At 37.1% G+C, this 24,592-nt stretch overlaps 4 protein-coding genes and 1 non-coding gene across 5 annotated transcripts; 2 read left to right on the forward strand and 3 right to left on the reverse strand.

The window, feature by feature from the left end:
- Positions 1 to 281: 281 nt before the first annotated feature.
- Positions 282 to 2,778, reverse strand: LOC140838937 (uncharacterized). The gene is made up of 3 exons (XM_073205565.1): positions 1,173 to 2,778; positions 770 to 918; positions 282 to 302 (listed from the first exon to the last, which is right to left on the reverse strand). The coding sequence occupies exons 1-3, from the start codon at positions 2,776 to 2,778 to the stop codon at positions 282 to 284; spliced, it is 1,776 nt and encodes a 591-aa protein (XP_073061666.1).
- A 4,918-nt stretch (positions 2,779 to 7,696) lies between these two features.
- On the reverse strand, positions 7,697 to 9,861 carry LOC140838759 (plant-specific TFIIB-related protein PTF2). Its single transcript, XM_073205293.1, is given in 2 exon segments — positions 7,697 to 8,715; positions 8,717 to 9,861. Coding segments are annotated over 2 exon segments (1,644 nt in total). The 5' UTR covers positions 9,686 to 9,861; the 3' UTR covers positions 7,697 to 8,040.
- Positions 9,862 to 10,170: 309 nt separating this feature from the next.
- Positions 10,171 to 10,241, forward strand: TRNAG-GCC (transfer RNA glycine (anticodon GCC)). The gene has a single exon. It is a non-coding gene; the product is annotated as a tRNA-Gly (tRNA).
- Positions 10,242 to 12,372: 2,131 nt separating this feature from the next.
- LOC140838760 (uncharacterized) lies at positions 12,373 to 14,879 on the forward strand. The gene is made up of 2 exons (XM_073205294.1): positions 12,373 to 13,006; positions 13,889 to 14,879. The coding sequence occupies exons 1-2, from the start codon at positions 12,540 to 12,542 to the stop codon at positions 14,736 to 14,738; spliced, it is 1,317 nt and encodes a 438-aa protein (XP_073061395.1). The 5' UTR covers positions 12,373 to 12,539; the 3' UTR covers positions 14,739 to 14,879.
- A 125-nt stretch (positions 14,880 to 15,004) lies between these two features.
- Positions 15,005 to 15,343, reverse strand: LOC140838938 (thiol protease SEN102-like). The gene has a single exon (XM_073205566.1). It carries the CDS (start codon positions 15,341 to 15,343, stop codon positions 15,005 to 15,007), a length of 339 nt encoding a protein of 112 aa, XP_073061667.1.
- Between the last annotated feature and the right edge of the window lie 9,249 nt (positions 15,344 to 24,592).

A 24,592-nucleotide genomic window follows, 5' to 3' on the forward strand; every position in this document is an offset into this window, starting at 1 on the left:
TGGAAAGAGCTCGTCATTTTGCTATCCCGTACAGAGCAGCCCATATAAAGTTCACTCATCTTCCTCATATCAACTCCAATTCACCATAGCAGAAAAGAAAGGAGCAATCATAAAAGAGATACGGATGGGATGAGGTAACAGTCATAATCAGGTTTTCTACCTTGGATGAAGTGATTAAAATGAGATTTCTGTCTAGCACAGGATAGAAACTCCTGCTCTTTGGGATTTTACACATTATTTTATTATTTCTCTTATTATGATTTTTGGACATAACACACATGTTACTCATCCTTGTACATCTCCTGGAGTACAAGGATATAGAGTAGTGTAGAGTTAGATACATGGGATTTTAAATATGGTTGTACACTTACGAGTTATGATTATGACTGAAAACGACGGCAGACAACTTGGAAAAAGTGAATCAAGAAGCTCGAAGAAAGTGAATGCTAAGAAGTTGATGCTGTGACTCACCCACACTTTCTGGTTGAGTCGTCGTTCACGATCATGCGGCTAGTCAGTACTTACATTTCTATACTGTATCTTGTTTCGAGCCTCCGCTATATAACGTGATTGACATTGTTGTGAAAAACGGTATACGTTCCTTGAGGCACACAATTATTTATTTTAAGTTTCAAAAACTTAAACCTTGTACAAGTTTATCGTAAGTTTCAAAAACTTTTAAGCATTTGGATAACAAGCTTCCATGGCAATACCGCACAGCCCTTCCTGAGCATCAACATCCTTTGCATCCTAATGTATCCTTTCTTACCCCATTCTGCTCCTCACGAATGATCCACCAATACTTGGTTCCATTTCCAGTTACACCATAACCAACTGCAGCAACACCATGATTCAGGTCATGTCCACAAAATCCAGTAAAAACTCCACTCGAGTAGAATTGGAAATCTTCGGTAGCTTCTACGCCAACAGATAATGGTTGGTTAGCCACAGCTTTCAGCAACGAGGACTCGCTATTTTCTGGGATCTTCTGGTAACCTCTAATTTTTTTTTTTTTTTTTTTTTTTTTTTTTTTTTTTTTTAACGAAAATTTCATTAAAAACGAGGGTAAAAAGTTTGAGTACAAGTACACTGGGCATACCCAGGAGAATATCCAACAGTATTACTTAATCAAACCTAAACAAGACAGATGTCCATCGAATTAGGAATACAACGTAAAACAAGAATCTTAATAGTCTTCACTATATCTTCAATTCTTGGCTTCTCATCATCAAACATCCTCCTATTCCGAGCATTCCAAATGTGGTACACCGTAGCTGCTAGGGCCGAGGCACGCAGTCTAGCCAACATCGATTTGCCTCCATAGTGATTTCTATAAGCTCTCAGCACCGCTGTGGTCGAGCCCATAATTTTCGACATACCAAGCCAGTTCTTAATATCTGTCCAAACAGCAATAGAGAACGCACAACGGAAAAATAGGTGATCTACCGATTCGATGTTACCATCACATAAAATGCAGGCTTTGTCAATAGCATACGGCAGCCTATCTCGAGTACGCAGCTTGGAGTGTGCCACCAACCACAATGTGAATTTATGTTTGGGAAGGATACACGAACGGCTGAGCAGAGGTTTCCATGGCCATTTACCAACCTTCTTAGTGAAGAAATCATATGCTTTACCAATTCCCTCACCACTAGAAAACCAGGATTGTAACGTGGTAGAAGCCGCATCAACCGAGCCCATCCGAAGGACAATTTCATCACGAATAGCTATTAGCTGTTTAATCAATGGAGACTCATCCTTATGCCAACCCCAACTCCAAACCCCCCCAACTTTGCTATAAAAATGATTAACCCATCTAATCCACAAACTCTCCTTTCGCATTTGAATCTTCCACAACGTCTTAGCAATCAAAGCCTTGTTCCAACATTTCAGATTCTTAAGTCCCAGCCCTCCATCATCAATCGATTTGCAAAGAGTAACCCAGGCAATGGGTGGGTGCTTCGTTGGCCAAACAAATTTACGACAGAGAGAGTGTATGGAATCAATAATGCAATTGGGGATAGGCAAAATGGAAAGCCAAAAACATTCAATACCTTGCACCACCGATCTAACAAGCTCGATCTTCCCAGCATAAGAGAGTGATTGTCTAGGCCAACTATTAAATTTCGCTGCGATTGATTCCACCAGCTTTGAGTAATCTGAAGATCTCAGATTCCTAGCTGCAAGAGGCACGCCCAAATACCGGAATGGAAGATTTCCCGGGCTGAAACCTGTAATCTGCAATATCTCATCACGAACTCTGTCATCAATGGCAGCCATGTAAATGTTAGATTTCAATAGGTTGACACGCAGTCCCGCCATATCTCCAAAGTTATTCAAGCATTCCATGATCATCGATACACTACGGGTGTCGCCCCTCGAAAGGAGTAATAAGTCATCCGCATAAGCCAAATGAGTGATACGAAGATTAGCGCATTTGGGATGGAAACCGAAGTGAGCTGATCGAGACGTGCGTTTTAGAGACCTAGATAGGACCTCCAAACACAGAGTAAATAAGAATGGTGATAGAGGATCACGGTAACCTCTAATTTTGATAATATGGGAGGCTGCTTTTTTCGTATTGCAGGTTCCATCAACTCCATGGTATGGATAGTTTGCTTCGGTTGTGAGTCCCTTGTTTTTTAGGATGAACTCAAATGCCTTCTCCATGATACCGCCTTCACAGCATTGGTCTTCATGTGCTCTAGTACAATCGATTAGTTCTTGTTCGGACATGGAAACCAGTTTTCCTGGTTTGAGCTGGTGTACACCTTCCATGGCCGCAACTGCTGAGAAAGCCCAGCAACTTCCTATTGTTTTATTTATGAAAATTAGATCTTGAGGACTGTTGATCACGCTTAGGTAAAAAAGAATTGATAAATAATTATTATTCACACTCTTACAAAACACGCCCACATGCATATCTTTTTTCCTTACCGCAAAAGCGTTGGTCCTTGACACCTGTGACAGCTCCCTTATTTCTCCAGTCCATGCTTGTTGGTACTGATGTCACGTTCTTGTATCTGAATGATGCATTCGTAATTGTTTTTGGATTAGAGCCCCTTTTGTATCCATTGTAGGATGCTAGAAACTCCTGATTTGTTAAATCAGTAAACTGGTTGACAGCAAGCTTCGTTCTAAGGCTGAGTCCATGCTTCATTGAAAGATTCAATATATTCCACATTCCCCTTGAATATTTTGAATCTCTTCGCCTTCTCAGCATCATCTTTATACACATGTCCATATTGTTTAGTCCATTTATCATGTCTTTCAGCCATAAGTCCATCAGGAATCGAGCGAGCTATGGCTTGAAAAGCCCAAACCTCCCATACTATCAATGCAGCAAAAAATACCTTCAAGGAAGGGTGTCAAGGCCATTCTTGATAGTCGAATGTAGAAAAACAATGTATTTGATTCTTGATGCAAATGGAGAGATGCTGTGAATATATTCATTCGGGTGGGAAGTATTTATATAATTCATCGAGCTCAATATTCTTCAGCATGGCCACTAGAATTTGGTGTAGGTTACTTGAGTCCCCAAATCCAGATCTTGTAGGTTTAAGTAGAAATAATCGGAATTCAGTTCCGTGGACGCTGTTCTTGTTGGGGAATTTACCCGAAGCGATGCCGATCACGATGATAATAGCACCCCAAAAATTGCGGAATAAAACAACCAACAAAAACACAAAGATTTACGTAGTTCACCCAATATAGGCTACGTCCACGGAGCACTGCAACTTTTATAACCGGAAGAAATATTACAACAAGTGTATACACCAATACACTCAATATCTCACGATCTCAACCCGAGTATACCGAGAAAATAATTTCTCTAACTCACAAAAGAGAATTCTCGCACTCAAGAAAAAAAAATACACTCTTTTTTTCTATGCACTCTCTTTTTATTAAAGCTGAAAAGCTTTTGATTTTGGGATACTAAAAACAAACAAGGAAGGCTCAATTTATAACAAAATTCTTAAGCCAACTTTGAAAGAATCACGATGTGGGATTTGTTATTTTTAATATTTTAATTAATGTGGGCCCCACCCACATTTATTAAAATCTCACCTAACAATTCTCCCACTTGAAGACTTGATTTCAATCATGTCTTCACACCATCAGTGCAGCAGCTCAAACCTTCTTTTTTAGTCCAGAAGACCAACTGAAGTTAAACATAACTTCAGTTTTTCAATGATAACAGCCTTCGTGAGCATATCAGCTGGATTCTTGCTTCCAGGAATCTTCTCAAGCTTCAAGACTCCATTCACTCGATCTCTAAGGATCCCCATTCCAAAGATTTGTTTTGCACCACCCAAATCTTTCAAAGCAAGTTCTTTTGATAACTCTTTCTCGAGTTTATCAATCTCCTCCAGACAAGCTCCTGCTATCAACATATCATCTACATATATCAGTAGTATGATATAATAACCATCAAGCTTCACATGACAACAGTGATCAGCCTGATACCTCAGAAAATCATCATTATTCATTATACCATCAAACTTCTTGTACCACTGTCTTGGAGCTTGTTTGAGACCATACAAGCTCTTCTGAAGTTTGCACACAATTTTCTCTTTCCCTCGTACTTCAAATCCCTGTGATTGATTCATTTCTTCATCTAGCTCACCATGAAGAACCGTCGTCTTTACATCTAACTGTTCCAGATGTAAATCTTCTTTTTCCATCAATCCAAGTACAATCCTGATAGTAGTTAACTTTATCACCAGAGAGAAAATATCAGTGTAACCAATGACTTTCTTTTCCCCTTTTACAACAAGTATTTCTTTGTACCGCTTGCTACCGTCATGTTCTAACCGGTACTCCCACTTGCTATGTAAAACCTTTTTACCTTCAGAAAGTTCTGACAACTTCCTCATGTGACTGGATGACAGCGAATCCATCACATCTTCCATGGCTAACTCCCACTGTTTAAAGGTCTCATAAACATCCGATTTATTTTTCACAAAATAAACCCAAAATTTCCTGCTCGAATCGTCAACAGTAGTACCATAATATCTTGAGTGATCTCCAAGGGATGTCACAGGAGATGGTCCACATACATCAGTATGTACCAGCTCCAAATCAGCTGATGTTGGTTCTCTAACCTCTTTTGAAAAGCTCACATTTTTCTGCTTTCCAAAAAATACAGCTTCACACAGCTTGTGTTCAACGATCTTTAATTTCGGTAGCTTTCCGTTTGAAACAAGCATCTTCATTCCCTTCTCACTCGTATCTCAAGCCTACTATGCCATAGACTTGAATTAGCTCCAGCATTCACAGCCGCTAATTTCTTTCTCAAACAGGAAGTCATATAAAGTGTTCCAGTTTTCTTTCCTCGAGCAACAATCATGGCTCCCTTTTTCACTTTCCAAGAACCATCACCAAAGGTCACCTTATGACCTTCGTCATCAAGCTGTTCCACTGAAATCAGATTATGTGTCAACTTTGGTACATGCCTTACTTTGTTGATTATCCAGACAGATCTATTTGTCATCTTCATCCGGATATCACCCATACCAATTATTTCCAAAGGTTTTCCATCAGCCAGGAAAACATTTCCGTAGTCTCCCGCAATGTAATTATCGAATACATCACGATTACCAGTGGTATGAAACGAAGCTCCCGAGTCCATAACCCAAGAATCAACCGGGCTTTCCATGGATAATAATAGAGCATCATGTACCTCCTCAGTAACAACATTAGCGTTGTTCCTTGTTGATTTGCAATTCTTTTTCAAGTGACCAGTCTCACCACAGCTCCAGCACTTCACATTCTTTTCAAAGTTGCTTTTGTCTTTTCCATTTCTTGACTTGGACCCATCATGCCATTGGTTAAAACTCTTTTCGTCACTCCTGCCCCTTCCTCTATTCTCGAGATTTAGAGCAGAACTTGATGATGTTCTTTCACCAGAATCCATCTTGCGAACTTCCTCGGCAAGAATTTGATCTCTGACATCATTAAATTGTAGCTTTCTTTTTCCAACAGAGTTGCTAACCGCTGCCCGCATTAGGTTCCAAAACATTTGGTAAAGACGCCTAAAAGAATAAGTGCACGAATCTCATCATCAAAATTAATTTCAACCATTGTTAGCTGAGAAACAATCGTGTTGAACTCATTGATGTGTTTAGCCACCGAAGCACCTTCTCCCATTTTCAAGTTGAATAACTTTTTCATGAGATGCACTTTGTTGCTTGCTGATGGCTTCTCGTACATGTCCGATAAAATGGACATCATCTCCTCCGTTGTTTTTGCCTCCGCAACGTTCTTCGTTAGGGTCAATCGTATTACGCCTAACACTTGTCGGTCAAGAAGCTTCCAGTCATCATCCTCCATCTTTTCTGCCTTCTTTCCAGATAGAGGTTGATGCAACTTCCTACTATACAGATAATCTCTAATCTGTAACCGCCAGAACGAAAAATTTGTTCCGTCGAACTTGCTGATTCCCGGTCCCGATCCATCATCTCCGGCCATCACTTCTCTAGCCCTAGCAAAAATTCTAAAAAATCTTTTCTGATGTGGAAGATCAGACGAAGCTGCAACCACAAAGCATACTCAGAATTTTTAAGAATTTTCACAACAAGGCTCTGATACCAGTTGTTGGGGAATTTACCCGAAGCGATGCCTATCACGATGATAATAGCACCCCAAAAATTGCGGAATAAAACAACCAACAAGAACACAAAGATTTACGTGGTTCACCCAATATAAGTTACGTCCACGGAGCACTGCAACTTTTATAACTGGAAGAAATATTACAACAAGTGTATAAACCAATACACTCAATATCTCACGATCCCAACCCGAGTATACCGAGAAAATAATTTCTCTAACTCACAAAAGAGAATTCCCACACTCAAAAAAAAAAAAATACACTCTTTTTTTTATGCACTTTCTTTTTATCAAATCTGAAAAGCTTTTGATTTTGGGGATATTAAAAAGTAATAAAGAAAACTCAATTTATAACAAAATTCTTAAGCCAACTTTGAAAGAATCACGATGTGGGATTTGTTATTTTTAATATTTTAATAAATGTGGGTCCCACCCACATTTATTAAAATCTCACCGAACCGTTCCTGTTTATGAAAACGTCAATGTAATTGCTGTTCTCATATACCTATTGGTTTGCAGCAAAGTTTCACAAGGTAATTTAGTAGGCTATCTATCCACAACAAATTTGTACGGTAACAGGAAAATATTGCTTGAAATTTACCATATAAGTGGTGTCCTATATCGCGAAAAATAAGAGTCCCAAGTGCAGTTTAGTCACAGATTTGATTTGGCTAAAAGCCCGGAACTGGAAAGTGTATTTGCAGGTAAAAACTTCATGGAAAAACAGTGTGTGGAACGCTGATATGGAAACCATTGAACAGCGTATAGCTCAGCTACTTCAATACTAACCTAAACTCCCCCATACACTCGATTAACCGGAAAAAGAAGAAAGAAACTGGAACCAGTCTGAGAAAGAAGTTTTAATCAAATGATATAGCTTCCAATATAGCAAGATGAGTAGAAAAAAATGCTTATGGGATTTCTATTGAATATATTCACCACCAAGAAGAGCTTCCATGTGCCCAATGGATGCATACAGGTCATTGACGCTCAAATTAGTATTGAATTTTGACATTGACTTCGCCTCAAGCTCGATTGATGTTCGAATTATCGCTCTAAATTCAGTCGAGTCGAGCTTAAAATCAAATAACTTCTAAAATAACAAAATTCTGTATAAAAATAAAGATTGAAATATATAATTTATGAAAAAAAATCAGGATAAAATATTTTTTAAAATATACTGGGAAAACTAATAAATGAACAACAAGAGTTTCAACTACAGCGAGTGCTCAAGCCTAAAATTTTTCGAGTCTACTGCAACTGAATTTTGATTCGAGTTCAGCTTTTGACTGCGGCACTGATGAGAAGCTCGAGTCACTTGCATGTGAGGGACTCGATTAGCCAACATCTCTGATAGGTAGAACAAAGTCTATATTTTTTCCATGTTATTTGATTTTGAAGATAGACAATACGAAACAATTGCCTCGCATGCTACTTAAGGGGTAATGACATAATATCACCATTGCAATTCCTTGAAGCCAATCGGGCAATGCCATTGTCAAAAACGTGCAAAGCCAACAAGACATTGTAATGTCCATTCAATATCTCATCATCCTCTACATTATGGAGAAGAAGTGTTTCGATAATGAGATCTTCCCAATCAATATCCATTTGCATTTTTTTCCTCTTCTTCGCAGATTTCTCATGCTCAAGGACACAAAGATCTTTGCCATAACCTGAGTTAGACATAAATGGATTCATGATTCTATGTATACGACGCTTGGCATTTTTTACTTTTTCTTGTCTCCGTTGCTTGGCTAGTCTTCCTTTATCGAAAGATGGAGGTGTTGGGTCCAATCCCACATCCTTCTCAAAAATCTGCATTAGAACAAGCTTCTTGCTCAGCTCAGATTTTCCTTCCCACCAATCTGTGCATACTTGAAAATCACAACTTCTTTGCGGTTTCCTTCTGTTTTCCATGCCTTTCTCTGCACTGACCTTGGCAAGAGAAACCTCATCCAAGAAACTAGAATAAATGATGGATAAACATTCAGGAGAGATCTGAAATCTGTCGGGAGACTCATGGATCAAATTCGACGAGTGGCCCACTTCAAAATACTGCAAGTTGCCATCTTGTGAGGAGGAATTATAAATCCCACTACCCAAATTCTTTGCTCAAACAGTCGCCAATTAGTCCTTCCATATCACACTGGACATGCTCAAAGCTCTTTCTTTTCCTATTGCATATCATGCTGGACTTCATCTCCATATACTGGATGACAAATGGAGCATTTTTCAAAAGGTTCTTCACGGTAACGTCTTTCCCCCAAGGCAAAACTCGAGCAACTTCTACAAGTCGTTCCAAAAGTTCCTTATACCTCTTCTTGCAAGTACCGACCACTACATGCAGCTCGTTCGCGACATCCTCAATCTTTACGGGAACTTGATTCAATTCACCAACAAACACCAAGACTGCTGCTACCACAGGAATTGGTCTCCTTCCTGTGGTAATAAACCACTTGATCAAACACTGCACCAAGAATACTCCTTGCTGCATCATCCGTCCAATAATATCAGCTGAAACCCTGCCAAAACTCGAACAAATCCCAATAGAACGTTCAAAACAGTTCACAATATCAAACTCAGGCAACTTCAAATCAACAAAATCAACCACACGACCAATCATTCGACCCAATTCGAAAACATCACAATCTACTGCATCCGCCACTTCGACAATAGGCAACATTTTGTCATCCTTTCTCATCAAAACATAAGCACAAGCACCCACAAATACTGTGAACCACCTTCCTAGACCATATTCACCCTCTGTAATTTTCTCAGCCAAAAGCTTAATCTCATTCGCCTTCGAACCCGAAAGCCCTAACTTGAACGTGATATCCATAATTAATTTCTGGGATTCAAATATTTTTTTTTCCTTGTAATTGAGATTACCGCCAACCCCCACCGTTCCAACACGAACATAAGAACCAGCTTCGCCGGTAATGCCACCAATATGTGCCTGAAAATTGTCAAAATCTTGAACAACGTCGCAAGATGTGCATATCATATTTCCGCTTACATCGTCCTGGACGAGACTTCTCTTCCTGCAATTTTTGCAGGCGCCATTGCTTTCCATGTTCTACCTTCGTTTTAAGCATAAAAAGAAACAAATTAAGTTGATAAAGTCAGGATCAAGAGGCAGAGGCGAATGAGTGGCACCCTAAATTTGCTACTGATGCAAGATTCTACAGAATTAGGTCTCTGATCTGAGGAAAGACCCGGAAATCACAAATCGGGTTTTTGATAAAGATTTGGTGAAATAATGGGTTGGGCTTGATGATCGGCCGTTTATAAATGGACCCCAATAAACCAAATCACCTAATATTTCCGGTCCGGCCCACATCTAACAAATTTTGAAAATAATTGAAATTGCAAACCGAGGGAAAAACATGTTACGTTGAAAACAAATTACGAATTCTGTATGTATAAATCATATAATATAAAAGCGAGCCTGTGTATAGTAAATATTAGCGTAAATTATAATAATTGTCAAATTTTCACGAGTCAAGCAACGTATATTTATATCTATAAATAAACTACATATTAAACCTTTGCCATCAAGCACCAGTGGTCTAGTGGTAGAATAGTACCCTGCCACGGTACAGACCCGGGTTCGATTCCCGGCTGGTGCATTCCCCTTTTTATTTCGGTTTTATGAATGAGACCGGGGAACCAAGTCTAGTACAATTAAATAGTTATCTCCATTTAAGGGTTAATCCAATTTTCAGAATATTTTTTTTTTGTTTTGTTTTTTTTTTTTTTTGAAACTCATGGTGGTTGTTTGCAGATATTAATTTCACTCATATCCTCTAAATTATTGATTTAGTGGAATCCCCGTAATGAAAAAGAAAAATAAAAAGGCAGCATTTTGGAAGTATGTCTCACGTGTTTTGGACAATTGGTGTGCTGCTAGTGCTTCTGGCCGTGAGTCCACCATCGTTGTTTTTAAACCGAAAATAACGGAGGTAAAAACTTGCGTGAGACGGTCTCACGAGTTGTATTTGTGAGACGGATCTCTTATTTAGGTTATCCATGAAAAAATATTACTTTTTATGCTAAAAGTATTACTTTTTATTGTGAATATCGGTAGGGTTGACCCGTCTCACATATTAAGATCCGTGAGACGGTCTCACATAAGACCCACTCAGTACAGAAACCATCCATTCAATTGGGGATTTATTTACCAATAGGAAGCGATGAGATTGGATATTCGGAAAATTTGGTGCAATTCAAAATATATGGTGGACGATAACTTGGGGCCTCAATCTGTTCACTTTTCAGTTTATAATTGAAATGGAAAATAAGTTAAAAGAGTTTGTAATAAACGTAAAATTATTTAAAAATAGAATGATTAAACATGTCGATATATAACGTTATCATAAGTACTGTAAGATTTTTTTTAAAAAAAAACAATTGATTATTCTTTTTATTTCCTAGAAAAATTCTTTTGTAAACATGCTTGAAATGTTTTTGAAGTCAAATAAAAAAAACTCCTGTAAGACGGTCTCAGTGGTCAATTTTATGATATGGATCTTTTATTTGGGTCACACATGAAAAAATATTTTTGTTACATTCAAAAATATTTTTTCATGTGTGACTCAAATAGAAGATTCATATCACAAAATTGACTAATGAGATCGTTTAATCAAAAATATTAATTTTTATTGTAAATATAGACAAATATTAATTTTTATTGTAAATATAGACAGAGTTGACTATCTCACGAATAAAAATCCACGAAACCGTCTATAAAGACATACAGGCCTTGAAGAAGAAAAACATGTGTATTATAGAAAGAATTGACCCGCGTTTTCGCTTCATACTCCTGTATTACGTGTGTTCAAAATTGGGGGATGGGTTTTCCCAGGTGGTACACCTCAACGGAGCACTGAGCTTCTTCTTCTATCTTCTTTTATTTATTTATTTATTTTTTCATAGCAATTTAATCCAAAAAAATTATTCATTTTTAAATAGTGGTTCTTTGTATTAATAAGTATGTAAAAACAAAGTGATGTATATTAAATTAATTATATATATATTATTATTATTATATGAAATGTAATATCAATATACCAATTATTACTAGTATAAGAACTTTAGCACCCTGCAATTCGATCTAGATGCAGGTTTTTAAAGGCAAATTCCATTAAAATTGTTAAATGTCTCACATCGGTTAGATAATTAATCTTTGAGTGGTATATATGGAATTGGACAATCCTCCCCCCTTGAGCTAGCTTTTGGGGTTGAGTTAGGTCCAAGTTCTAATCTTAACATGGTATCAGAGCCCAGGTTCCACCAGTTATGTGTTGGACTGCCTATAATTAGGCCACCCGTTCTGCCCATAATTGGATCATTTGTAAACTCCACGCTCCAGATGTTCATTCCTGGGCGTGAGATGGGTGTGTTAAATGTCCCACATCGGTTAAATAATTAACTTTGAGTGGTATATATAGAATTGGACAATCCTCCCCCCTTGAGCTAGCTTTTGGAGTTGAGTTAGGTCCAAGTTCCAATCTTAACAAAAATCTACTTGAACATATTTAAAAAAAATAATTTGAAGAATTAAAATAATTATTTAAATTATATGAGTTGGAAAATGGATGGCTAAAGTTTGGAAAGGGATGGGTTAGTTGTTATCTTATGTCACAAATTTCAGTGTACATGCCCAAAACGCCAGCAGAGGGCATTATGGGAAACTAAAATATTCAGAGATTCAATGTAATAGTCTGTTTATTATTCATTTATATGAGAAACCAAAAAAAAGTAAAAAAATAATTTCTCGAAGCACACATGATTTCTCTCTCAGTCTGCATGTGCTGTCTACTGTAGATCTTCTTGTTTTTGCGTATAAAGTCTCTGATTCTTCACTTTCCTTGGTCAGACGAATCGACCTATATATAAAAGTTTGAATCGAATTAAGTTCTTGAAATATGTCAGCTCCTCGAGCACCAAAAAGATCAGATTCTTTGAATAATTTGTTCTTCGCGTGTACAAAACTGAGGTTCTTTACTCGCATGCGACGATTCCTCCGCCTTAGAGCCACCGGAAGGCAGCGTAAGACACTGGAGAAGAAGCAGGAAAAGGTCATGGATGCATATAGAGAAGTAAAGATTGAGGATTGCATGTCAGGAAAATTGGAGGGTGGACGTGATTACGGTGATGGATGGGTGGTGGTTTTGCATAGGTCTGTGAAGAAGCTTCATTTTGGGAGCTGGGAAGAGAAAGAAGCGGCGGTGGAAGAAATACAGAAGCTGGCCGGAGAAGACCTGAAGAGGCGGAAAACCATGGTGGAGCTCGGTGTTATTCCGCCGCTGGTTACTATGGTGGGTTCGGAAGTGGTGGCGCGTCGAAGAATGGCTGTTCGGGCGTTAATTGAGCTCGCCAAGGGCTCTTTCGCGTGAGTCTCAATTTTCTTGATAATTGTTTAAATTATTTTTGCAATTTTTTTTTAAAAAAAGAATTATATTTCAGACCTATTTCTGTTGTGTAATAATTTTATTAAATATTCTTGTTGGTGGAGCTGAATTGAACTTTATGGTATTAATTAGTTATGAATTTAGTCAGCAGTCTAGTTGAATTGTCGAATATATACTTGAATACTAGGAGAGAAGAGAGGAGAATGAATTTTCACTGAATTTGTTGACTTCACAAGTAAAAATGTAAGTTGAAATAACAACTATAATGGTGGGCCGATGTCAACCTGGGTGTGGGGTTTGAATGAGAAAGTATTTGATTAAGAGGATATAATTTAATTTAGAAAATGATTCAAACTATAAATTTCAAATATATAAGTTGCAAATATATAAGTTGGGTGCCTCAGATTAGATAGTTTTCTTGAAAGTCATTAAATATATTTAATTAAGTTGAAGAAATTGTTTGTCAATTGAATTATATATATATATATATAGATATATATATATTATACTGCACACCTACTGTACACATCTATGTGAGCACCGATGAGGTGTCACTCACTTATTGGATGTGATGAAATATAAAAAAATTGCACATCCAATGAGTGAGTAACATCTCATCGTTACTCACATAGATGTATACAGTAGGTGTACAACATATCAAAACTATATATATATTCTTGGGTGAGGACAAAGGTGGTTGAGCTAACATCACATGCTGCTTTTGACAAAGCCTTGACTGTGATGAATTCCGTGCTCAAATGAAACGCATTTATTATCTTATAAAAATAAATTTAGAGAAGTGTCAGGTTCGAGAGAATTTGCAGACTTATGCCTTGATTATTTCTCCTTGGCTCTACTTCTAGGAATAAAGCTCTAATCGTAGAGGCAGGGTTCTTCTCAAAACTACCAGAAAAGATCGATGTTCTAGACGAAACGCATATACAAGAACTTGCACATCTGATCTTATCAATATCAGCCCTGGCCAACAGCCAATTCTCCCTCAAATCTGCAAGAATGATCCCTTTTGTGGTTTCCACTCTCGAGTCAAGTTCAAGTAACATCGACGCCAAAAAATCATGTTTAAGCATATTATACAATCTATCTTCTGTCTTGGACAATACCGGCCCTATAATCAATTCAGGGGCCGTTGAAATACTAATGAGATCATCTGTAGATAAATCGACATCAGAAAATGCATTGGCGACTTTAGGAAATTTGGTCGTAACGTTAGCGGGGAGGAAAGCGTTGGAGCATAATCCGGTAGTTCCTGAGGCGTTTATCCAGATCATGACATGGGAAGAGAAGCCCAAATGCCAAGAATTGTCTTCTTACATTTTGATGATTTTAGCACATCAGAGCTCATTTCAGAGGCAGAAAATGGCTAAGGCGGGGATAGTACAAGTTCTTCTTGAAGTAGCATTGTTAGGGAGTCCATTGGCTCAGAAACGAGCTTTGAAGATCCTGCAGTGGTTTAAGAACGAGAGACAGATGAGAATGGGGCCTCACTCGGGGCCTCAGGTGGGGCCGGTAGCGTTTGGTTCACCTCTGAAACAGAGGGATCTTGTTGAAGGAAAGAGACTGATGAACAACATGGTGAGGCAAAGTTTATATAAAAATATGGAAAATATCACTCGTCGAGCTAATGCAGCTGGAGATTCCTCGAAGCTTAAGGCTTTGGTGATTAGTTCGAGTTCAAAAAGCTTGACTTACTAGAGTAAATCATTGACAAATCATATCGGCTGGGGTACAGGATGCAACGAAATGTTTGAATTGTTGATTTTGGTTGTAAATTGAGGAAAAATTATGATATACCGTTATGAATTTTTTTTTATAAGAAATCTTGTATTTGTGTCATATCACATTAGTGTATGCAAACGTGTACTCATCAAGTTTCGCTTAACAGATGCATTATACATACACGAACATCATGTACCAGTACAATATGTCATTTAAAGATACCTCAATTTTTATTCTTTCAGCTAGATTACAGGATAGTAGACTTCGACGGCAATCCCACAAAGCCCTTTTTTGTCAGCAATATCCTTCTGCAACCTCATGTAACCATCTTCACCCGAAGAACTCCCCCATGATTTCTTGATTATCCAATATTTCAACTTACCGTTTTCCGTCACATAACCTAGAACTGTAACACCTTGATCCAAGGAGTCTCCACATTGGCCAGTGAAAACTCCAGTAGAGTAGAACTGGAAGTTGTGTCCGCTAGCATCTGTGACAGGAACAGGCTGGTTAGCGACAGCCTTCATGAGCGTGTCCTCATTATTTGCCGGTACCTTTTGGGGTCCGATTATCTTTGTCATGCTCCGGGACGGGGGTTGGTCGACACCGACGTTGCTCTCAAATTTACATTCGAAAACAATAAGCCTCAGAAGTACAAAATTCAGAAACCAGTCTTTTATTCATGATACTGAATAATCATTGTATGATACAAAGTCAAATAATAATGTTTTACAGCAGAAATGTAAAACAAACCAGACATGACAATGTCTTACAGATGCAGCGGAAAACAACATAACTAAAACTGAAAATTAACAATCTTCTTCACCAACCCCATTACTGGAACTGCTCTTCTTCTTCTTCTACCAATTCTTCCTCGTTCTTATCTGAGATGGTTTGGTGGGTGAGTGATATGGTCGTCACTCAATAAGCGAGGCGGGAATAACTCCCAGTTTTCGAAATCATTTTCAACAAAAACAGTAATACAAATATATACAGAATTCTTATTTTCAGAAAATGAATCAGTATTCAGAAATCGATATTCAAAACAAGAATCAGAAATTTAGAAAGTAAGCACTGAGCACGTTCGTGAATCTCATGACTAAACTGATATCAGTCCCCTATATGTTTTCTCCTCTAAGGGCTGATGTCAGTAATCAGTAATCAGTAATGTTCAGAATATATATTCCTGCCATTAGTTCACTAAGTTTCAGTGCTTCAAAAATCAGATATCAGAAATCAGAAATACTTATACTTTGCTTTAAAACAGAAATCATCAATCTGGTTTCAAGATATTTATACATAAGCCCACTTACCGTAATTTGCTTAAAGAATTTCGGTTGAAGTCTGGAAATCTGTTTGCCTCGTCACTGGATTTTTCAGCTTCAAAATATGCACTTTCTTAGCTCTAATTTCAAGTGATAACTTAAGATTTTGGTAACAATAATTTTAGAGATTGAGGGTGCTATTTATAGGTCAAAATCTGACTGTTAGTCTTCCAATTAATGACCATAATATGCCATTAAGAGTCTTTATTCCATGTTAAATAATTCAGTTACAAGTCCTGAGCAGAATCAGTAGCTATCTGCTGGAATCTCGCTACTGAACTCTTCTGCTGCTTGATTCTGTCTGCTGGATTTTGTTTGCTAAAAAATACTATCTTCTGATTTTGTCTGCTGGAAAATACCATCTTCTGAAATATGAGTTGCTGGCTTGCTGGAATTGTTAGCTTCTGCTGAAATTTGCTAGCTGCTGCTACTCCTGGAATTTCAGATTCTCACAATCTTTGTCGCTGGTTCTGCCTCTTTTTCTTGTCACAAGTACCTTTTTTATCTCTAGGAAGGTGGTTTTTTCCAGTTGTGATACCATTATCTTTTATGATTCAAAAGCATCGGATACGAAGCCACCATCGCAGCCTTCTTCAAATCCAGGATGGCAGTCCACTATTTCTTGAACTAATAAATTATATAGTTTTCCACCCTTGATCTTAGTGATTCCTTCCACAATATCGACAGCAGGAAAAGTTTAGGTTCCTGTATCGTTGATTTTTAGTTCAATTCATTAATCTAGGTTCTTAGAATCATTTATATCTCAAAATGTTCATCCAGAAACTGATTCTTAATATTTGATTGTACACACTGACCGCAGGTTTCATCTCGAATTGAAGTGACAACCCCTTTCTTTCTCCGGTCTATGCTTGGTGGAATATCTTTGAAAATTTCATACCAGAAAACCGTTGCAGGACCAGAGTTAACGCTGTTAATGTTGGGAAATTTACATCGAACTGATGACGATCATGATGATAATATAGTACTGAAAATTGCGAAATAAAATAATTAGCAAGAACACAAAGATTTACGTGGTTCACCCAAGATAGGCTACGTCCACGGAGCTACTGCAAATCTTTTATAACATGAGAAATATTACAACAAGTGTATATAATAATACAATAAATATCTCACACTCCCAACCCGAGTATAACCGAGCAAAAATAATTTCTCCAACTCACACAAGAGAACATTCAACACTCAAATGCTCTCTCTCTTTTACTAAACTTTAAAAGCTTTTGATTTTGGGATGATTTTAAAATACGAAGGATGCACTTATTTATAGTTGCAATCCTCCATATGAACAAAAGAAACGTTTTCCTTTTTTGCCGGCACAAATCAATCAACCATTCAAATTTGACATGTTTAGAATTAAATAAAGTGGCTCCACTTTACCTAACATTTTTTCCACTTGAAGACTTGATTTCAATCATGTCTTCACGCCATCATTGCAGCAGCTCATATATCTCCATTTATACTTGCAGTCCAACTGAATAGCACTCTGATTGTCACAGTGTAATGTGCTATCTTAAAGCTTCTGACCCAATTCTTCCAGAAAGGATTTCAACCACATCATCTCCTTGCTAGCTTCTGTTACAGCAACGTACTCAGCCTCAGTAGTTGAAAGCGCAACTATCTTTTGCAGTTTAGACACCCAGCTTACGACCGTACCACCTAAGGTGAACACATATCCAGTAGTACTTTTTCTGTCATCTAGGTCACCACCCATGTCGGCATCGAAAAAACCTTGCAAGCCCAATTTTGACCTTCTGAAGCATAAAGTTAAACTAGCAGTACCTTTCAAGCACCTTAGAATCCATTTAACTGCTTCCCACTGTTGTTTTCCTGGATTGCTCATAAATCTGCTCACAACTCCCACTGCATGTACTATGTCTGGTCTAGCGCACACCATTGCATACATGAGGCTTCCGACAGTAGAAGCATAATGAACCTTGTTCATATGAGCCTGCTCCGTCGAAGGTGATTGTGTTTTGGTTAGTTTAAAATGACTAGCCAAAGGAGTACTCACATGTTTAGCTTCATTCATGTTAAATCTGCTAACCATATTTTTCACGTACTCTTCTTGAGATAACTTCAAGATTCCGTTCATCCGATCTCTTAAGATCCTCATTCCAAGGATTTGTTTTGCAGCACCCAAATCCTTCATAAAAAAATCTTTTGATAACTCTTTCTTGAGTTTATCAATCTCCTCCAGACTTGGGGACAACAAAAAAATTATTGGCATGGAAATCCATTGAGGCAGGTATGCCAACAAGACTTGGTTGTCATAGGAAAAATGTATTGAGAAAATACTTCATAGGTTCAACATGGACTGGGCCAAAGCGTTTGATGTCCTATTGTCAACCACTTCAAGTTGAACTCAAAGGAGAGTCATATTACGGAGGATGAGCAAAAATAAATGAAAGCTTTAGCTGGTGGAAGTATGATGTATGCCATGATATGTACTCGGCCAGATTTAGCTAATTTTGTAGTTGTGGTGGGTAGATTCCTTTCAAAACCAGGAAACGAACATTGGACCGCAGTAAAATAGATATTCAGATATATACGGGGAACCTCTAAACATAGATTGAGTTTTTGAGGATCCATACTTTAGCTTGTAGGCTACGCAGACATAGATATGATAGGAGATGCTGACTCTCGAAAATCCACATCAGGATACCTGATAATATTTTCAGTGAGAGCTGTGTCATGACAGTCAAAGTTGAAAAAATGTAGCATTGTCAACCATTGAAGCTGAGTTCATTGCAACAACTGAGGCATGTAAGAAGTTGTTGTGGATGAAAGGGTTTTTGGAGGAATTAAGTTTTGTGCAATATCCATACAAGTTGTTCTGTGATAGTGAATGCAATTCATCTTGAAAAGAATCCTTCAATGCATTCAAGATATAAGCATATTGATGTTCGCTATTATTGGATACAAGATATATTACAGAAGAAGTTGTTAAAGCTTGAGAAGATTTGAACATATGGAAACAGATTTGTTACGATGACCAAGACATTGCCGAAATGGAAGTTGGAATGTTGTAAGCTATAGCAGGTCTGATTGAATTCAAAAAAATGTGATTGAGGGGGAGAATTGATAAATAAATCAAGCCAATAAATTTGAATTCAAAGCACAATCATTTTTGACAAATAATTAACACATGTTTTGTGTTAGTAAAAAATTGTTGATTTAATTACGTAAGTAATGATGTTTAATTTTTTGTTTTATTCCATAAACTTCACCTATAAAAACACATCAATTCTTCATTTTAAATTCACACCAAAACACAAAATCCTCTCCTCTACAATCATAAGTGTAGAAGTGAGATAATTAGCATGAGATTTCTTAATTAGTATTTATCTGTGGAAGGAATATGATTATTTGAGAGAAATTGAGTATTAAAAATCAGAGTGTTATGAGTGAAATACTATGTATTCTCAATTATCTTGCCTTATTTGTTATTAATAAAGAAGTGATATTTTTGAGAGATTTAGAGTGGACGTAATCCTATCTTGTGATGACCACTATAAATATTGATGTTCATCTTATTCATTGTTGTTATTATTACTTATCATGTTCCGCTGCAATATTTCCTCGTTTATTTCTTTGATATCCCAACACTGGATCACGCAAAACGTGAATTCGAGAACCATTGCACTGATGATGAGCAAAACGATTATGATGTAACTTTTTGTGACATATGAAAGGGAACGATTTAGGGAGACCGAAAACGCAACGGAAGCTAAAATTTTAAAAATATAAGCTGAAAAATTCGGCCCCCTTCCATTTTGTGCAACAAATACATTTAACACCTTAAATCTCATTCATAGAGTGTTTTAGAAGATATTACCTATCAACCTCTTGAGGTTGATGATGGCTCCAACTTTGTTGTCAAGCAACAAAGCTCTTGAATGGCATGAAGATCTACAAGCTCTCCAAGATCTTGAATCTTTCCTTCAAATTAGGCCCACCACTAACTAGCTAGAACCCTTCTTATTTTGCACTAGAAAAATAAGAAGATTTTTCAAAGAGAAGTGTTTTGTTTCCTCAACAAATTGAAGAACAAAAGGAGAGAAAAATTTGGGGAGAAAGATCATCAAGAATTCGGCCAAGGCATTGTGGGAGTGAAGTGGGAAGACTTGTCTTGGTTTGTGAAAAAGTAGATATCACTTTTTGCATGCCATGCCTTGAAAACTCAAAAAGTAGTCTCCCAACCCTTGACCTCCCATGCATGCATATTATATGGTTTTTAATCAAATTAAAAACCTTGGACTAAATTTTAATTATCTCAAACATATTTGAGACTAATTAAACATTACTTGAATTTACCCAAGTCTCACTAGTTAAATAATTATTTTAATTGAGCTCTACAAGACTCAATATTATTTAATTAATTCAACACTTGAATTAATTTAATTATTTGGACTCTACTAGGTCCACTAGTGTTTAATTAATTCAACACTTGAATTAATTTAATTTAGTCCATAATAATGTTTATGAAAATCACAATTTTCAAATACATTATTCACTTGGCCAATTTTAATTTAGGAACACTTCCAAAAATTAAAATTTACATTTCTCTCATAGAAGTCATACCTCTATTTTTCTTTACACTTATAAACTCATTTATAAGTCGTTCAACACATTGAACTATTTTCTCCTTTATAGAAGTCATACTTCTAATTTTCCCTACGCTTATAAACTCCTTTATAAGCCGTTCAACACATTGAACTATTTTTACTTCTCAACGGGATCTAGAAAGCTAGTACTTGTGTGGCCCTCAATGGTTCATTGATACAACTAGCCGTGGGTTCACATCTCTATGTGATTCGGACTAAACATGTCCTTATATGAGCATACCCCAATTGCTCCATTCTTATTTATCAACACCTTGATAATAAGAACGTCAGAACTCAAGTCTGATAGTACCCAACCAATCATGTTAAACGCCTAGCAGCATCGCTTACATGATTCCCTAGGTATCAAATGATAGTGCCTGCAAGAACCATTCAATTATGGTTAGCGTACAGTACGGTCCCTTCAACTCATATATCCCGATCGATTCGACAACCATTGGTTTATCGAGAGTTGTCAATGAATCGATACTATGTGTCATGTCGTAGTTGCATCGATGGTGTAATCTATGAAACACCTTTCATAATTACAACCATACTCTGGCCAGAGATTTCGATCTACATACACATGATAACACATAGGATATCCATACCCGAAGGTAAGCGGTGAATCCCCGACTACAATGCATCGACTCCTATGTGTTTCGACAGAACACCCAACCTTGCCACCTGATGACCCCATAAGAGTCGGTAAACAAGTCAAAGTGTAATTCTAGAACATAGAGTCTCAATGTTGTCCCGGGTCATAAGGACTAATTCTGTACAACCATAAACCAGGACTTTTCCACTCGATAAGTGAGAACCACTTGGAAAGTCCTTTTATGGAGGGTTGTTCAGTGCACTCTACAAGGAGCACCTATCTGCATGTTCGGACATCACAATGTCCCCTACCAATGAAACATGGTACTCACATCGCAGATACTAGTCTCTAACTCGAGCGGCCTATATCCTTCTTAGTGGCGGCTGAATCGACTAGGAACCGTTTAGAATATACAGTATTACAAATATGAGTTTCATGATACTCATCATATGAGCATCTCATATTCTTTCTACTATTTGTATATTCAAGGGCTTTATCTATGCAACTAGCATGGGTATACAGATAAAGATTTGCCAAAATAATAATTTCAAATATTACTAAAATAAAGATTGCTTATACATAGAGTTTCATTGTGAACACTCGGCCAACACTTGGCTCGACGGGCACCTACTCTAACAACATATTGATACCATTGTTGATGTAAGGTATTATGATTTCCGAGGAAATCGGAATTGTCTGAGAATCATTTTATGGAGACATTGTTAGAATAGATGTCTTGTAAGCCAAGAGTTGGCCAGAGAGTTAATTGACTCAAGTATAATAAATTTTTTTATTTTAATAAATTTAACTTTTAATGGTTTCATTTTACTTTATCGATATATCAATGCAATCAGCATAGATAAAGTCCTTGATTATACTTTAATACAAATGAATCGTAATTCGATCTTTAAACTCATTTGTAAACAGTGTATATTCTAAATTCGTTCCTAGTCGATTCAGCAGCCTAAAATAAGGAAAAAAGCGCTTGAGCTTGAGACTAACATCTATGATGTTGTGTACCGTGTTTCATGGTAAGGGCATAGAGATGTCCAATCATACAGATGGGTAATCATACGATGATTGTACCAAACAACCTTCCCTTGAAATTTCCAAATGATTATCATTCATCGAGAGAAAAAGTTCATAGTTGTGATTGTATATGATTAGTCCTTACCAGTGTTTTTATAACCGGACCGTTAATCGAACCGGTCAAGTCTTAAAAAATGGTTCAACCGGTTCAAGCGGTTCCACCGAACGGTCGAACCGGATCAATAAAATTAATATTTTATTTATTTTATATAATAAATAAAATAGTAAAATATTGATTATTTATGTTTTTATAGTTTTTACTTAATTTTTAAGATGAAAATTACAACAAATATCCAAATAAACACCACTTTTCCGGTTTTTCCGGTTTTTCCGGGTTTTAACCGGTTTCCGGATTCCGGTTTTTCCGGTTTCCGGGTTTTCCGGTTTAACCGGATTTTAACCGGGTTTTTGGTTAAACCGGTTTTCCGATTTTTTCCTTATCTCCGGACCGGTCTGGAGGCCGGTTCGAGGTTGAACCGGTCCGACCGGTCGGTCCGGTCCGGTTTTGAAAACAGTGGTCCTTACGACCCGGGAGACCACTGAGGCTTTACATGCTAGGATTGTGCTTTGACTTGTTACCGACTCCGTGAGGGTCACAAAGTGACGAAGTTGGGTTCAATTGCGAAATGTGTAGGAGTCAGTGCATTGTATTCAGGAATTCACCTGTCACCTACGGGTGTGGATATCCTATGTGATCTAACGAAATAATAGTGTATGAAATCTCTGGCCTGAGTGTGAGATGTACATTAGATAAAGAGTTCTCTAGTTGTGAATGCGATGACATTATGAATATTTCATGATTGTATCACATAACTATCGAATTTAATATTCAACCCTCGATGAACCAATCGTTGCAGATTCGATCATGATCTATGAGATGAAGGGACCGTACTACACATTAATCATAACCGGCTGGTTTTTTCAGGCACTATCAGTGATACTTAAGGAATCATGGGGCAATGCTGCTAGACGCTCTTACCATGATTCGATGGGTTTAATAAAAAAAATATTTATGACATTCTCATGATCAAATGTTGGTGCATGGAATGAGACAAATTTGGGTAAGCCCGAATAAAGGAAAATTTCCTGAGTCACAATGAGTTGTGAACTCATGGCTAGTTGTATCTTTGAACATTGAGAGTCACTCAAGCAATGAATCATTTGTTCCCGCAGAGAAAATAAATTCATATAAAATTATGATATAATAAATTTAAGAAGTTGAATTTATGACAATTGAATTTTGAGAGAATAAATTCAAGGAGTTGAATTTATACAAAAGTATGAGATATTAAATTCACATTTGGAGAGAATAAATTCAAAGCGTTGAATTTATAAAATTTGAAATTTTAAATTATTAAACTAAAAAATTGAGTTTGTTAAATATTATATTAAATATAGCGGCATTTAATGGGCTGTAGGAGTACAAGTCCAACATAATAAATAATTACAGTTCTTAATGGACTTTGATATAATTAATTAAACTAGTTGGACTAGTCTAATTAATTAATCAAGTTCATTAATATTAATTATGAAACCTAAATGTACAATTAAAGTAATTAGGTTAATGCTTTTGTTTTAAGGAAGGAGAGTCATAACTCTAGCCTCTACTCACTCATAATTGTACAATGGTCTGAGTATTTCCAGAGTGCTGCTATTCCTCCACTACGGCTGTCATTCCCCGGGACAGGGGTTGGTTGACACCGGCGTTGCTATCAAATTTACATTCGAAAACAACAAGCCTCAGAAGTACGAAATTCAGAAACCAGTCTTTTATTCATAAATATTGAATATTTCAAGGTCTGATACAAACTCGAATAATTAATGTTTTACAGCGGAAATGTAAAACAAACCAGACATCATAATGTCTTACAGACGCAGCGGAAAACAACATAAATGGAATTGAGAATTTACAATCTTCTTCACCAGCCCCAGAACTGGATCTGCTCCTCTTCTTCTAGCCTTTCTTCATCGTTCTTATCTGAGATGTTTTGGTGGGTGAGTGATATGGTTGTCACTCAGTAAGCGGGGGCGGGAATAACTCCCAGTTTTCGAAACCATTTTCATACAGAACAGTAATTCGAAAATATACAGAACTTCTTGTTTTCATAACAGAAATCATTGTTCAGTGTTCAGAAATCAGTAATCAGTATTCAGTAATCGGAAATCAGAATTTATCAAATAAGCACTGAGCACATTCGT

Source organism: Primulina eburnea, chromosome 8, assembly GCF_022965805.1.
Source record: "Primulina eburnea isolate SZY01 chromosome 8, ASM2296580v1, whole genome shotgun sequence".
NCBI lineage: Eukaryota > Viridiplantae > Streptophyta > Magnoliopsida > Lamiales > Gesneriaceae > Primulina > Primulina eburnea.

Coding starts and splice junctions, on each gene's coding strand:
- LOC140838938 (XM_073205566.1), bottom strand. CDS start 15,343: ATGACAAAGATAATCGGACCCCAAAAGGTACCGGCAAATAATGAGGAC.
- LOC140838760 (XM_073205294.1), top strand. CDS start 12,540: ATGTCAGCTCCTCGAGCACCAAAAAGATCAGATTCTTTGAATAATTTG. Junction 13,007..13,888: donor CTCGCCAAGGGCTCTTTCGC/GTGAGTCTCAAT, acceptor CTCTACTTCTAG/GAATAAAGCTCTAATCGTAG.
- LOC140838937 (XM_073205565.1), bottom strand. CDS start 2,778: ATGGAAGGTGTACACCAGCTCAAACCAGGAAAACTGGTTTCCATGTCC. Junction 919..1,172: donor TATTAAGATTCTTGTTTTAC/GTTGTATTCCTA, acceptor CTGTTGGCGTAG/AAGCTACCGAAGATTTCCAA. Junction 303..769: donor TTCGTGAGGAGCAGAATGGG/GTAAGAAAGGAT, acceptor CTTGTACTCCAG/GAGATGTACAAGGATGAGTA.